This window comes from Marmota marmota, unplaced genomic scaffold (genome assembly GCF_001458135.2).
Source record: "Marmota marmota marmota unplaced genomic scaffold, marMar, whole genome shotgun sequence".
Taxonomy (NCBI): Eukaryota; Metazoa; Chordata; class Mammalia; order Rodentia; family Sciuridae; genus Marmota; species Marmota marmota.
The window spans coordinates 41,850,310-41,866,985 of record NW_025999932.1 but is presented as its reverse complement, the minus strand read 5'-3'; the positions used below and the strand labels follow the sequence as shown (position 1 = coordinate 41,866,985).

Genomic DNA, 16,676 nt, shown 5'->3' with positions numbered 1-16,676 from the left:
AAAAAAAAAAAAAAAAAAAAAAAAAAAGCTGGTCTTCCTGTTTACACATGGTCAAGTATCTCTAAACCAAAAATTCAACATCCAAAATGCTCCAAGATCTGAAACTTTTTGAGTGTCAAGTAGAAAATTTTACACTTTACCTCATGTTATGAGTGGTCGCAGGTGCACCAAAAATATTGTACAAAATGACCTTCAGCCTGTGTGTATGGTGAATGTGAAACATAAATGAATTTCATGTTTAGACTTGGGGTTCCATCCCCACTATATCTCATTATACATATGCAAATACTCCAAAGTTTTAAAAAGTCTGAAATCTGAAATACTTCTGGTCCCAAGCATTTTGGATAAGGGATGCTCAGCCTGTGGTAATAATAGCAAGAGCTCTGGCCATGCATTGAATCTTTAGTGTGTAAGGAATCTCCATATATGTCATATTGCCTAATCCCTATGGTAGTCCTGCAAGGACCATGATCCTAGTGTCACAGAAGAGGAAACAACCTCAAAGAGGTTAAATTATTTGTCCAATCACCAGCTCTTCAGTAGTAGCTCTTCCATCTGACCCTTACATTCCTCTCTCAAGTCATCTTGTTTATTGAGATTAGGATAGTTCCCTGACCCCAAGAACAAAGTCTGAGGGATGGCAGATGTATTTTTTTTTTCCTGATGTTTTGAATGTACAAAACTGCTTCCTGGCATTCCCACTGAACCAGAATACAGACGCTTATTTAATCTTTGCTGCTCGTCAGCCTCGGTAGAGAACAGAACCATCAGATATTTCTGCAAGCTTGCAAATTTTGGTAGGCTACTTTCTCATGCATCTAGCAGCTACCCCTGTCAAGACCCACTCAGGAACACAAACTTAGCCAAGAAAACATCTGAGCACAGCTAGAATTAAATATCACAAGTCATTGAACCAACTCATTCGCCTTATCTACAGAAGAGTCCCTCAGCCCACACGGAACTGTCATTTCAATTTTACACATTAATTCTAATGGCCTTGGTGTAAGCTTAGTCTGCAGCAATGAAATAACAGAAGCAGGCCCACTGCAGAGGAGTGTTGTAACACCAGAGATGTGACCAGAGATAAGAACAAATAGACAAAAAAATATGATAATAGAAACCAGAGCCCAGAAGTACTGCCATCCAGAGTTATTTGGATATCAAACACTGTGTGTCCTCCAAAATAATATCACAACAGAATATTATCAATTGTTTTGATTATGGCGAAACTGAATTTTCATGAAAAGTTAACACTATTCCCTGGCTGGTATCTCCAGTTTAGGAAGGCAGTGGTAATGTATGCAGTGTTTCTTTTAGAAAATGAGAAATGGCCAAAAAAAAAAAAATGCATTAGAGCTTTGTCTACCCTTGAAATCAAGCTGTCCAAGAAAGACCAGGAGTCTGTATTTTTCTTGTATTTTTCTTTGTATTCCCCAACCCCAATTCTCAGCACTTATTACAGGTTGAGCATTCCTAATCCAAAAATGCAAAATCTAGAACTTTCTGAGCATTGACATGAGGCCACAAGTGGAAAATTCAACACCATGAAGCTTAGTTTCATGCATAAAATTATTTAAAATATTCTGTAAACTTATCTTCAGGCTATATGTATGAATAAAGCTTATAGGAAACATAAGTAGTATCTTATTATAATATGCAAAAATTACAAAATCCAAATTTCTACACATTAGCCAGGTGCTCACTATCGTAAGGCGACAAACTACCAAATGCCGTTTCCCGAGGGTTGGGAAGCCCTGTTTCACTGTGGTTACTTAGAAGCTATATCCCTGGATATATTCCAGGATGACTTTTTGAAACAGAGGAGTGGTAAGACCCCTGAGAGCTCAGTGTTTATTCTGTTTTTACACGTAATTAAGTGAGATGACACCCAGCCTCCTTATAGATAATAATAACAACAACATTTAACTACAGGGTAGTTGTTCTTATCATCATTATCATAGTCTGCAGCAAGCTTGACCACTGTCGAACACTAGGGAAGATTTAAAAGAGAAATTGGGATTTTCTCTCATTTGAAACCCAGTAGCTAGAACCAGGCTGGGAGCTTTCTATCTGGTTCTCCCCTAACAAGCAAAGGATCCAGAAGTTCTCGGTGGGTTCCAGCCCCCCCTCCCAACCACCCCAGCTGGTAAAGATGTAGTGTAGCCCGAGTCAGCGTTGCCCTGGGTGAGAGCGCCTTTAGGTCTGCAGCCAGGAGATGCACAGGCTTGGGCAGCGGAGACCCAGCTGTGCGCCTGCTCGGAGCACCTGGCCTTCCTTCCCTTTGCAGAGCTGGTTATTTTACAGGTCACGGCCATTTTGAAAAGGCAGACTCACTGACCTGTTTAATGAGTGCAGTTTCTGCTCCAAAGCCCAGCAGCAGAATATTGCTGGGGAAGGGGCCAATTCTCCTCTCCCCGCCGGAGGGGTTTCTGGCCTTAGCTCCTGGTGGAATTAGCAGGAGTTATCTATAAATCCCAGAGGCATCCATCAGCAGACAGAGCCAGGCTGCCTTTTGAAAGAAGTTCACTGACCCCTTGTTAACTTAACTCCTTGTTAGGAAATATCTAATCAGCTGTGAGCCAACCCGTCCAGGGCCCTGGGGTCAGCAGAAGCAGGGTGCGCTGTGGGTTGGGTTTCTGGCCGTGTGCTCTCTGGTGACTGGGCCATCTGTTTTGGTTTCCTCTTTCAGCCATCTTTCAAATCATTCAGAGCATAAGGATGGGCATGTGAGGAGGCCGGGGCATCTGATGCTGCGCCCTCCCGCTGGAGGGTGGAGGACCACGGAGGCCTTTGGCGGGTATCTGTGGGAAGCCAACAGGCCACGTGGAATAGAGAAGAGGCTTCGCCACTGGTTCCCTGACCACTTCCACCTGGAAGTCAGACCAAACTGCCTTCTCACAGAACATCTCGGTGAATCCGTGTCCTCCAGCGGAAAGGACATTCTGCTTTTCTGTTGGCGGGATTGGTAGCCACGCGGGTCGTCTGCAGCATTGCTGTCTGTCTGGTCCCCCTTGGTTTCACTAATGTGTGCATGTGGCCCTCTGAATGACCGCTGGTTTACTTTCTACTGATGCAATCTCTCCTCTGTCGGGAAATGGTTTTACAAATAAATGTCTTCATTCAACCTTATGCCATGTGTGGGTTTTCAGGGACAAAAGCCAAGGGGGGAAAATAGCAGAATAGCTTGAGGGGGGTTGGGGCAGGTGGGAGAACTCGGTGATGCTACTGGAAAAGGCACAGGGAATCTGTGGACCAGGAACCAGATGTGGGATTACCCAGCAGGTCCTTGGCCAGACCCTCAAAGTCCTTTGCCTGAATGAAGCCCTGAAGGGCTCCAGCGACCTTGCATCTTCCACACATTTGACTTTCATTCTTCTTTTCTAATGAATATATTTTTGTCTTGTTTTGCTTTTCCTCGTTCTTTTTTCTCAGTCCAGAAAAGGCCTCTGTGATGCATGCGAAGGTCTGATTAGCCGTTATCTTCTCTGTGGTCTGTCGCAGAGCACAGAACAGATGTCACAGGCCTCCTGGTGAAAACTCTCCACCCCCAGGGCCCAGCTGTGGCAGATTCAGAGTCCTGGACAGAACAGGAGCCCTGTAGCACTCTGGGTGGTCAGCAGGCAGGATTGGGGGGCCCAGCGAGGGGCCCTCCTCTCCCTGTCCCACATTCCACAGCCTCTCAAAGTGTGTTAACACCAAAGAAAATCACAGGGAGAGGCACAGAGGCCTCCGATAGGACTAAAGCCCTGTGCAGATTTAAGTATATTTATTTTTTAATTCTGTCTTTGCATTAGCAATTGTTTTCATTCCTTACCTTGGTAAGAGCTTTAAAAGGGGAAGTGGCAGAACGGCCAGGGCTTCTCTGAAAAACTGGAGGGGTTTTAAGTGCACACTTTGAATCTGGGGCATTTTACTTACCAGAGTCTTTAACACCAGATCCTGTAGCAATGTTCTTCATATAACTTCCTTTCTTCCCACCCTCTGAATTCCCCTTCAGAGGCACCTCGCCTCCTTTCTCTTCCTTCCTTTCCCACTAGGAGGGTATTGGAACTGCTCCAAAATCAACAGCCCCAGGGAGAGTCTGCCACCCTTGTGCCTAGGGACCAGGAGTCCAGTGACCTGTCAAGAAATGGAAGAAAAAGGCCCCTTGCCTTAAAGCTGCCCCTACATATACCTCTTCTGATGCCGAGGGTGTGGGCCTTTCTATTTCTCCACCGATGCCAGTAAAAGCATACTCATCAAGCCACCATCAAAGGCCATTGCTTGCTGGAACATTGTGGTTCATCCTTTATTGGACAGAATTTCTTTTTTTTTTTTTTAATTCAAATATTTCCAAAACAGCAGTATTCAAGGGCATGGTTACTTCCATTTCAGGGAAAAGGAATGCATCTGCAGCCAGAGCCATAGAGCCAGCTCCAGAGAACCCAATTCCATCCCAGGTGAGAGGTGCAGTGGGCTGAGCCGCTGCCATCCCTAAAACTGCCCCTGATGGATTTCTATCCCCAGGTCATGCAATCATCCACAAATTGGTTTTCTACTAGTTTCCAGGTAGCCTCCCTGAAGTACTTGCATAGGACAGTCTGCTCTCCCTGGTGATTTCTTTCATCAGTCCTCTGCAAGCAGAAATGACAGCTTCTGTAAGAAAATGAGGGTCATTGCTGAGTTATGTTGTACGGCAGGGACTACTGATATTTTCACTGTGATGCATAGTAAAAAATAGGCAGTATCCTGAAGCACAATGTACCCAAGAAAACAGGTTTTACACAATACCATCCTCACCATATATAATGCATTCAGATTTTTTTCTTGTCAACTTAATTTTTCTATTTTTATTTTTTTGTAGTGCTGAGGATTGAACCCAGGGCTTTGTGCATGCAAGGCAAGCACTTTACCAACTGATCTACATCCTCAGCCCAAGTCTACTTAATTTTCTAAAATTCTCTTGCATCCTTTATAACTGGGTTCATGACCCATAAATAAATTTTAACCCTTATTTTGAGAAACTTTGGTCTTCAGGAGAAATTCAAGCCTTTAGCTGGACTCATAAGGCAGGAAATTTGGAATCCTGCTTTTCATTCTAAGATGACAAGAATCTAAAGTCATTATTCAGTCACAGTCCATACCTCTGGCACATAATAAGTGACTTCTTTGGGGATTTAAGTTATGTTGGCAGATCCTGCAGAAAAAGCAGGTGAACCTTTGGATCTGGCACCACCTTGAATTGATCAAAACACTGCAAAATTAAGTGGCTTGGTCAGAGAAAAACCAAGAAGAGATCACTGCATTTTTATGCCCTAAAAGAGTGCATAGGCCTTTTATGTAATCTTTTCATATCAAGTGTTCATTTCGATATTAGGAAAGAATAAGTTGGGCTGCAATAACAAAAGTCCAATAGCATTTCCTTCTCTCTTAAAAGTGTGATGCCAGCTGGCAAGGGCTTCCCTCCAAGTGCTGGCTTGGTAACCCAGGTTCCATTGCTGCTACAACATAAGGTTCTCCCAGCAACTGGAAGAAAGGAAGGCAGGGAGCAGCCGCTCTTGCCTTGTTCCAGAGTGGTAATTCACTTCCATTTACTGCTGTTGGCCCAAATTAGGCAAATAGTTAGGTTATATACCTAACTAATCAGCAAGTAGTTTGAGAAGTGTCAAGGTGCATATGGCTACATGGCCAAATGTTTCTGCCACAATCCTCTGCTACTGTATGTTCTGTGTATTGCATGATTGTGAGACCAGAGTTTGGTAAGGTCAGTTCTCTAGCCATCACCACCTCTTCTGGGGGACTTAATCTCTCCATGCTCCTTTGGCTTCTAGAGTTGTCCCTGGGTACAGCTCACAGATGATGGGTGAGAGGCTTTCTATGAGCCACTTCTCAGTCACAGTCCTACACTGGTAGGCAAATATGTAATATATCACCCAAGCCAGCAAGTTTCACACATGAAAGCAATACTATTAATAATTCTACCAAGAAAACAAACTGGCTAATCTGGAAATGTCCTGGGCACATGAGAACACATGATCCTCGTGGATAGATGCACAAACCCTCATCTCAAGTAAGAAAGTTTGCATTTCCACAAGCCCATCACTCATTGTATACATTTCCTAAGAAGAAATGTAAAATCCAGTCTTCCTGTGAGGGGGTTAGATTCATAGCTAACACTTACGGAAGGTTTAATCCTCATGGGATGCCTCTCAGGTGGTAGTATAACTACGTGTCTTGAAGATGAAGAAACTGAAATACAGAGTTTTGAAATTTTTGCCCAAGGTTAGAAGAAAGGCTGAAAGAAAATCAAACTGGGACCCAAACCCAGACAGACAGTGCTCAGCTTGTGTGTTCTTCACCCGGCTCTGCCCCAGGAACACTCAGCCCCGGGAACAGGCAAGGTTCTGCAGAGCACCCCTGGGGGTGAAGGGAAATGGTTTTAACAGGATGATAGAAATACATCCAGTTCCCAAATCTATATTATCTCTCTATGGGAAAAGGGCTTCTTTTTCCTTGTTTTTCATCTGGTTATTAATATTTTGATAAGCCATTTTCAGACTGGATGAGTGATGCCGCAGTCCGGCTGTAACCGGGGGATGACGAGGAACTTGTGTACATTGATACAGCAGGAGTGGGAGCCGTTTATTGTAGGACAAGAGGGGTATATATACATTCCACACAGCTTATCTAATTAACATAAACTAGATATAGCAGTCAACCAATAAGGAATCTCCACACTAAATGGCTCGCTGGCGTTACTTCACAAACCACTCCCTCTGGCATTTTGCCAGGCGCCATCTTGACTTGTTTACAGACCCTAACAGAGTGAGAGGGTGTTGGAGAACAAGTAAGAGTGGAATAAAGGTATATTTCTGGGGACAAGGCGTAAACAGGACCACCAGGGAGTGAGACCCACCTACAAGAAAAGGGACCTTGTCATTGAAACAACTGAGCCTCTGACTCCCTCAGGGCATAAGCAAGGAGACTGGGGTGTGTCCACCCCTACCTGGACCCTGTAGCAGGGCTCCTAAAGGCTGCAGGAACACAATGGCACCTCAGTTGTCCTATATATTTGGGCCCCTCCCTTCACACTCGTGCTTAGTGAACCATCAAATTTTTCTCCTGAGGACTTCAAGGTAGCTGCCAGAATACACCTTGGCTTTCAATATGACAGTGACACAAAAGCATCCATGCTAATATGCCTGTAACCCCTGTGTTTACTCTCTTTTCTGGAAGTTTATTTGAAAAAAAAAAAAAAAAAAAAGAGTGTGGCTGTGTCTCCATGAATGCCATGTGGGAGCACTTGGCTTCTGCAGGGAAATGTCTCCTTTGCTTCTTACAGCACCATCTCCTGTCTGGGTGCTCCTGCTTCCCAGCAAGTATTGCAGAGAGGCAAAGGGTGGAAAAGGGACAGCAATGCTCCTGTGAATTAGTGCATTCACGGTCAGAGTCACCAAACCTGTATTTCAGGGGACATCTCTGCAGCTGGCAATCTCGCAGACTGGCCTGCAGCCCTAAAGCCTGGGTGGGGGTGGGGGGCAGGGCCTGGCTCTTGAAAGAAGCAGATTCCTTTCAGGCTTTTGGTCTGAGTGAAACCCATCAGACTTCACTCCCCATTTTCTAACACCAGCGTTGCTACCTGAGATCATGGTTTATTTGTGTTGGAAAAGGCATCTGCTGCTTTCCAGCCTGGACAGTGTCCCTTGAGGCTGAGAGGGAAAAGTCGCTGAGGTAATAACCCAGCCTGGGCTTTGCTGCCTGTTGCAGAAGAGAGAGGAAGCCAGTGTGCAGCCTTCCCTAGGTCAGCCGGGCAAACTAGGCTTCACGTCTTTCCAGGCACTGAAGCCACCCTTGACAACATTTCCCCAGGGTTTGTGGGGTGCCTCTTTATACCTCTCTCTGTGTCTCTGCCTCCATCCATTTTGCTGTCTCTATTTGTTTCCTCCCTCTCTCCCTTTCTCCCCCCTCCACATTTTCTCTTACTAAGGAGCAACCATTTCTACTTTATACCTAACAAGACTATTCTCTGTTTTGAAATGCAAAGTATGCCCAGGTTTATGGTGTTAACACCACCACCTTTTCTCTCTGGCAGGCTAAGATGCCCCTGGCCTGACCAGAAGCCTCCTCCCCAGGCCCAGGAGGCTCTAGCACTTTCTCACCCCAAAGCCTGGCTTTTATTTTCCCTCTCGCCCTGAATGCTCCTTGCTGATCTCTTCCCACCGTCAGGAGGGTCTGGGGCAAATGCAGCTATTTGGTGTGATTATTTGTTTTTCTTGATGCCAAGATGAAGTAGAAGTGCAATCCGTGCAGCTGCCATCAGCATGAGGGCCAGAGACAGTGCTGAGGACAGCTAGGGGCCAGCCCTGCTGGGGAACAACCCCTCCTGCAGGCCTCTTGTCAATCTTTATCTAGAAACCAGACAGAATTGTTTTTGTAAATATTAGTAAAAAAAAATTCCCCTGACATCCTGGATTGTAAATCAACCTGAACAACGTGAGGGCCCAAATGGAGCCTGCTTCAAGTTGTAGGCTGCAGGTGGAGGTCCTTGCTCATCTCAGAAGGAGCTGTCATAGGGAAGTCCTTTAGGGCCTGGAGTAACCCAGGCCCCATCCACCTTCAATTCTGCATGTGAAAAAGAAGCTCCCCTTCTGCAAAGGTGGGACAGATCCAAGATGATTTAGGGGAGGGCCGCTGGGTGGGGAGGACCAGGGCCGTGCCACATAGCAGCCTCCTAACTAGCCACAGGGGACCCACAGCTGCCTGCACCCCTCAGCCCCTGTGCCTGTTGCCAGGCAGATTCTCTGAGCGTGGTATGCTGAGGTACTACAGGGAATCAGGAAATTATTTTCTTTTACACAGTGGAGGTTGCGTTATTTAATTTTTAAAAATAAAACAGAGGTGCGGGATGTGAGCAGTCAGCTTTATGGGAGAGTCAGCAGGGAACTCTCTGGAGAGTCCAGCTTTCCTTCAATTGCAGGGGTTTCAAGAACCAGTTCTTTCTGCCTCTCGCCTCCCCCTTCCCTTCCTCTCCTAAATCGCCCCCCTCTCTCTCTGTCTCTGCCTCAGTATGAATAAGAAGCCGTGGCATGGCCATTGCTGTGTGTGCCAGGTCCTGTCCTGCAGTTTCCAGAACATTTAACCACCAAAACCTTATGGGGAAGGTTGTGTGTGTTTCTCTGCACCACATTCTCTTTCTCTCTTGCTGGCTCTGTTTCTCTCACATACACACACAAACACATACACCCTTCACCACACATTTTACACCTTCTCACACACACCTTGAAGCTCTCTTTCTCTCACACACACTCTCTCTCTCACACACACACACACAAACACACACACCCCTTCACCACACATTTCACAATTTCTCACACACACCTTGAAGCTCTCTCTCTCTCACACACACTGTCTAGTCCACACTGAAGCAGACTCAGGAGTCCCCGCCTCCCAGCATGAGGCGCTCCATCCATCTATTCCTTCAAGCCTCCAGGCAGCTACTAGAGCTGGAGTGGCCTTAGGTGCCTGGGTCCTGAGACAGCCCTGAACCTGATGAAAGTTCATGGGAAGGAAAGTAGCCCTAACCCTGCACCTGCGCAGCAGACTGCCCACCAGGCAGGACCTCCAGCATCAAGGCCAGGTCTGAGTGAGGGTCTGCCCTCCTTCCTTCTGTCTTTGACCCGCTCTGACCTTTGAGGGGAAGGACAGACACAGGCAGGGCTGAGGGGAGAAGCAAAGAAGATACCTTTGTCTCCTGCAGCAGGGCCTGGTGGCGCTGACCTGCCACCAGGGAAGCCTGGATTCTGGTCCTGGCCCAGCCACCCAGGACACCTGGACATCTGGCAGCCTGTCTACTCCTGTGGATGAGGGTTCTCTCACAGGAAGGCGAATGAGGTCAGTTTTTATTTTAGAGGCAGAATCCCCCTCTCAAACAAAACCTGAGAAGCCCAATGTGTAAAAACACAGGAAAGCAGGAGGAGAGGGGTGGGTTCCATGCAGCCCCCTCGCCGGGTTTCCCACAGCAGTGCAGTCTGCAGCCGACTATGCACCCAGCCCGGCATGAGGGTACCTCCAGTGGAGAGGAGACAGGGACATGTGAGCAATCAGAAGTTTCCTTAACAAGTGGCACAATAAATAGTGAGACTCCAGCAAAGCACAGAGGATCAACCCAAGGAACAGGGACCTAAAATTGCTAATCTACTTCTGGGTATAGACCCTAAAGAATTCAAAGAGGGACTTGAATAGATACTTGTACAGCCATACTCATAGCAGCATGAGCCACAGTAGCCAAGGGGCGGAGCAGCTCAAGTGCCCATCAGTAATGAGTGGAAGGAAAACAGAATGTGGTACATTCATACAAGGGAGTATCATTCCACTTTAAAAAGGAAGGAAGGGACTGGGGTTATGGCTCAACAGTAGAGCGCTCACCTCACATGTGCAAGGCCCTGGGTTCAATCCTCAGCACTGCATAAAAATAAATAAATAAAGTGAAGATATTGTGTCCATCTACAACTAAAAAGTGAATATTTAAAAAAAAAAAAAAGGAAGGAAATTCTGGCACATGCTGTGCACAATGCGTGAACCTGGGGGATATTATGCTAAGTGAAATAAGCCAATCACAAAAAAGATAAATATTGTGTGGTTCCTCTTATGAGATCACTCTAGCCATCTAGTTCATAGGGAGAAAGTAGAAGGGTGTTTACCAGGGGATGGGGGAGCCAGGAGTGGGGAGTTGTGGCTTTGTGGAGCAGAGTTTCAGTTTGGGATGATGAAAACATTCAGGAAGTAGATGGTGGCAATGGTTTCACAGCAGTGTTAACATGTTCAATGTCACTGTGCACTTAAATATGATTAAGATGGGAAGTTTTGTTGTGTACATTTTTACCACAATTAAAATGAATTTTTGTTTTAAATTCACATGTTTACATATCAAAAAGGTAGCCAAAGTTTGGTGTGGGACTGGGTGGAGAGGGACAAGGGAGGTTGCTCACACACCTGTGGCTCAGGCTCTGGGCCTGCCTCCACCTCTGCATGTGACGCCCTCTCCAGGGTCCCCAGGCCTCTGCGTGCACCCTTCCTTTCAACAGACGCCTTCCCCCTCAGCATTTCCATGGCTCAAATCCACTCAGCTCTCTACTTAAATTTCACCTCCTGCAAAAGCCCTCACAGGCACACAAACAAAAATAGTGCCTATGTGTGCACACCCTTGGGTACACGGTAGCCCAACCAAGTCTTGCGTTCTGTGCAGCACTGACCACCATCTATATTGTCATACATATCTTTGCTTATTTGATTATTTTCTGCTTCTCTGGAACTTGGACACAGGACAAGGACTCTGTTTTGTCCACTGTTCTAGCGCTTGTGCCTGAAATAATCTAGGTGCGGTGTGAATTCAAGACTGACCAACTACTAAACAGGTGATCGGTGCAGCCCACCAAGGCTCCCTTCAGAGTTTGAGGTCAAAGCCCTGGCTGGTTCCATGGGTGCCTACCTAGGCTTGTCTTTTTTTGTATTTCTCTCTCTCAAGAACCTTGCAGGGAGGTACTGTTTGGTTGGGTTTATTTGCTCCAGAATGGCAGCTAAATAACACGCGTGACCCTTTTTTTTACTCTCTTAACTTAGTCTTACAGTTTGGAGATGGAGAGAATGACAGATGGTGGGTTAAGAGGGGAGATTCAATTTTAGAGAACACATAACTCAGTTTTTGAAATAGAGTTATACATTTTTTGAGGTGGACAGGACCGCAGACTTGAACTGAATTTGAAACTTTGAGAGGCTATCTGGTTGCAGATAGAGTGCGTTCGTGGCCCTGGTGACACAGACAGGCCTGCGGCGTTGTTCTGTGGGTTGAGTGCCACACATATATAACCAGGCACTCAGAAATATTTTTGCTGAGGAGTAGGAGCTGCTGGAGGCAGCGAGGACACAGTGGGGAGGGCTAGGAATCCTGAGGAAAGCACCTGAGGTTAACTGTTGTCTTCTGGCTTTCTCTGGAGCCTGATGGCCAGGTTGACACCTGGGGTCTGTGATTCCAAGACACTAACTTTTATGAACTTGAAGCTTAAAAATCACTCATATCAGCAGCATGTTTTAAGATCTAATCTCTCCCCTTTGAAATTAGGCTAAACTTCTAAAAATGTCAACTTTGAGAAGTAATTCTATGAAAGACATGGCAGAAGAGCAGTTTCATCTGGTTTCTCAAGGCAGTGAAGCCAACCCCCGTCACCGTTGTGACATTATTCCCTGCTCGTTCATCTTGCCTTGGAGTTCCCTGCTGGAATCCCACGATATCCAAAATGGAGAAAATGCCCAAGGTCATTAAGCCAACGCTTTTTGAGCTGTGGGTTACAATTGTTTCATGGCCATGAAATCAATTTAGCAAACCATAATGAGAAGTTAATTTGAAAATCGAAATGAAGCAGAATCAAACAGAAAATATCACAGTGCATTGCACATAATCAAAGTAAGCATTGCTTCCCAAAATTTCTCTATAAGGTGTGTGTGTGTGCATGCCTGTGCGTGCACACACGTGCCCCTGTGGGTGTACTGCATTGCACTATGAGCTATGTGTCTTACTTACTGTGAGTCCTGGATAGAAAAAAAATTTCTCCTAGTCCATTTTTCATATAGGGCTTAATACTATATCCAGTCAATGTTTAATCATTCCTTAATTCCTGAATTTATTAAGTGCCCATGGTTGGAGGACACTGAACTAGGCCCTGGGGCAACAAAATTGAATAGAAGATTGTGTTTGGCAGGGGCCTGGCGGGAGCCAGGCAGCTCCTCCTAAGTGGGTTATATGTTGAGAATTCAATAAAGGAGCTATTTAGAAGGCGGGGGCATGGTACAGGGACATCTAAGGAGATGGGGCTGTGAACAGCAGAACAAGGTTGGAATGGGAGAGAGATGGAAGCAGCCCTCAGAATCCAACCTGTGTAGGGAGGGCTCGCTGCAGAGGAGCTCTTGCTTTCAGCCCAGGAAGGCAGCCAGCTCCCAGGAACCTGCAGGGACAAACAGCTCAGCTCTCCTCTCCCACCTATGAGCCACACTGGCCAAGCCCCACCAGAGGCTAGAAGGCTCAGGATCCCGGTGATGCAGTCTACCTAGGCCAGCAAGGGTAAGCAGGTCCGGGTGAATGGGGAAGGCCGACACATAATCAGTATGAACAGCACCTCTGCCTTCCCGTAACTTACATTGGATGGATGAGAAGACCCATCATCCAAAAACCACAGCTATATTGCTCATGCTGGAAGAGAGGAATTAATGGAGACTTCTGGAAGAAACTGGGTAGAAGCACAAGATTCTTCTCGAAGGCCAGAGAAAATTAAAGGAGACTCACAAGCAAGGAGACACAGTGACTTGCCCCCCACCCCCCTCAGCGTCTTTTCCTCTGGGGAGATGCTTCCCCTGATTCCTTCCCTGGACATGGTTGCAGGTAAACCGTGCCTTGCTCTTCCTCACTTCGAGGTGTCCGTCAGCGTATGCTTCTATTTCTTGGCCACAGCCCCCAGAGTTCTCCCTAAGAATCTTTGGCTGGTGACAGAAATTGTTTCTTGCCTTTGAATCCAGGACACTGACAGAATGCAAAGTTAGAGCAATTGGTTGCCACTCTCAAAAATAATTGCAAATATTCTACTTAGCAAAAAAATTAGGACAGAGCAGAGATTCTTTTTTGCTGGGATGTGTTTTATCCAGTATGAGCTACTTTTTAAAAAAAAATATTTATTTTTTAGTTATAGGTGGACACAATATCTTTATTTTATTTTTATGTGGTGCTGAGGATCGAACCCAGTACCTGATGCATACTAAGGCAAGCGCTCTACCTCTGAGCCACAACACCAGCCCCATGAACTACTTTTTATTTCGGTATTATTGGTCAATTTTCTGTTTCTATAACAAAATACCTGAAATAACTGAGGCTGAAATAACCAAGTTATGTAAAGAAAGGCCTTGTTTTAGTTCACGGCTTTGGTGGTCCTAGTCCATGTTAGTTTGCTGCATTTTGCTGTGTTGCTTTGGATCTGTGGTAAGGCAGCACATCATGGCAGGAACATGTGGCCGAGCAAAACCATTCACCTCATGTTCAGGAAGCCAAAGAGAGAAAGAGGAAGGAACCAGAGTCCCACAACCCCCTTTAAGGGCACGTCTCCAATCACCTAAGGACCTCCCACTAGTTCCTACCTTTTAAAGGTTCCACCACTTTCCCTGGTGTCCAAGCCTTTAACACATGGGCCTTGGGGGGATATTCAATATCAAACTCTGTCAGGCATGTCCGGTATTCATACCAGCACATTCTCCTTTTGCTTGAGTTTGAGTTGAATTTCTGTCCTAGCTCACCATGCAAAGGAAACTACAGGTACAAATGTGTGAATGTGGGAAAGTGCTTGGCATATTGAGGGACCTGCTGGGAATGCGACCTGGCCAGAGCCTAGAGCGCTTGTAAAGTGGGGGAAATGGGACAAGTCTCCAAGGGTGGGTGGGGTTGGGTCAGATCATGGAAGGCTGGGGTCAGATGGTGAATATATACTTTTTTTTTTTTTTTTGGTACTGGAGATTGAACCCAGGGCACTTAACCACTGAACCGTATCCCTGGCCCTTTTTCTTCGTGTTGTTTTATTTTGAGACAGGTCTTGCTAAGTTGTTTAGGGCCTCACTAAGTTGTTGAGGCTATCTTTGAACTTGAGATCATCCTGCCTCAGTTTCCCAAGCCACTGGGATTACAGACATGTGCCACCAAGCCAGCAATATTTATTAAGGCTTTTAACAAAAAGCGACATAGATATGCAGTTTACAAAGCTCACCCTGATAACTGTGAGATGGGTGGAGGTGAGCAGGTCTGGAGGAAGGCCTGTAGCAAAAGCCTAGGGGAAACAGAGAGCATCACAACTCAGCTGGGGCCAAGAGGGGTTGAGTGAAGTAAGAATTTAGAATAAGTAGCAAAATTCTAGGTTGGGTGACAGTGTGCACAGGACATGAATGGAACCTTGCCTCAACCATTTTCCACATCTTATAACTTTGAGGACTCCTCCTTAGGCTCTGGGTTACTTTTTCATAGGCCAGTAGATATTTTTTACAAGTGAATAATTCTTTTTAAACTACTTGTGGGGCATGGTGGTGCACACCTGAAATTCCATCAAGTCCTGAGGTTGAAGCAAGAGGATCCCAAATTTGAAGCCAGCTGGGAAACTTAGCAAGATCCTGTCTCAAAATATAATTTTAAAAAAATTAAATTTAAATTTAAAAAGGACTGGGGTTGTAGCCCAATGGTAAAGTACTCCTGGGGTCAATCCCCAGTACCAAAGCAAACAGACAAAACAGCCTTTGAAATGTGGCCCTACATCTAATAAGCTTAATAGCTTAGTATATCTTCCCTACACCTGAAAACTGCATCTTTAAACCTTTGAATGTAATTTAATTCACCAAGTGAGTGAATTATGTGAAAATTCTGGAACAAGTGCTATAGAAGACACATGAAAAGAACATGCTTCCACTGTTTTCAAGTAGCTTAGCATCCAATGAGAGAAAGAGAGAGAGAGAGAGAGAGAGAGAGAGAGAGAGAGATCATTGAAGCAATCTCTATTTGTGAAATTTTGTGAACTGTCAGTGCCAGTGGTTGCTATGATCTTTCAAGGTTCTGGAAATATCTACTATGAGGTTCACCATTCCATCTTCCCAGCTCAGCATATCTGAAAGTTTTCACCGAGTGAACTTCTGATCTCCTGTTATCTGTCTGCACAGTGGGTAATTCAGGTCTAATCAGTGGCCCTTCACCTTTGTGACCCTTGTCCTAGAATATGTCTCCCAGATCTGCAGGCTGATACCATGTTTTGCTTTCTCTTTTCTGGGATTGACTTTGCATTTATTTCCAAAAATCTCACTACCTTTACAGATGTACCTTACAGGAAGTGGTCATAGAGAGCGGGCGTCCTCATATGCCCTTTGCAAGTTTTATTTTGTAAACCATCTTAAACTCACTGTTCCCCTCCCCTTCCCCTCTCCAGTAAACTCCCACTCACCTCTGATTGTCTCCAACTGTTTTCTTGGGTGAGTCCCGCCTTTCTGGCTTCGATTAGATCACTATTTACTTGACCCAACTGGCCAGGCTGGGGCTGAGCAGTGTGTGCCCCACACCGTATGACAGATCTCGGCATGGAGAAAGCTGCTCAATTTCCCACTGTTTACTGAGCACCTGTCCTTTGTCACACGCTCAGGAGGGATGGAGCAGAGTTGGGGACTGGAGATATTAGACCAGCAGCCTCAGGCAGGCGTGGGGAGACAGAAGGTGGGCAGTACAGGATGCTTCCAGAGAGCAGTGCTGGCTAAGCCAGCCTTACCCAGGGGAGCTTCCTAGAGGAAGAGATGAGCAAGCTGAGCCCAGAAAAAGAGAGGGCCACTTATGGTGGGCCCAGCAAGGGAAAGCCTGGCCTCTCCAGGCTGCACAGGGTGTGAGGGCTGGTGAGAGAAGGTGGGTGTGTGAGGATGGGGAGCTAGGGTTTGATCGAAGAGCAATAGGAAACCAAGGGCAAATTTTAAGCCAGAAGTGATAATATCAGACTGATCTTTCTTTCTTTCATTGGCAGCTTGTGAGCTCAGATCTGAATCTGCAGCCCAGTGCCAGCGACTATTGAAGGCCATCAGCGTGCAGTTTAGAGACCCATTTCCCCTTCCTTCGTCCTCTTAATTCCTTTGCCCCAGTGTCC

At 45.9% G+C, this 16,676-nt stretch overlaps 1 protein-coding gene and 1 long non-coding RNA gene across 3 annotated transcripts in view; one reads left to right on the top strand and one right to left on the bottom strand.

Moving 5' to 3' along the window:
- Positions 1-3,129, top strand: part of LOC107140811 — a 16,961-nt gene extending 13,832 nt beyond the window's left edge. For both annotated transcript variants that reach the window (XR_007346810.1, XM_048800952.1), the window contains exon 3: positions 2,690-3,129. Coding sequence is in view for 1 of the 2 variants with exons in the window: in XM_048800952.1 (XP_048656909.1) it covers positions 2,690-2,969 (280 nt within the window). In the remaining variant the exon portion in view is untranslated. The remainder of the gene's footprint in view (positions 1-2,689) is intronic.
- LOC125616164 overlaps positions 1-16,676 on the bottom strand; it is a 37,192-nt gene that overhangs the window by 18,916 nt on the left and 1,600 nt on the right. The gene's annotated exons all lie outside the window — the stretch shown is intronic.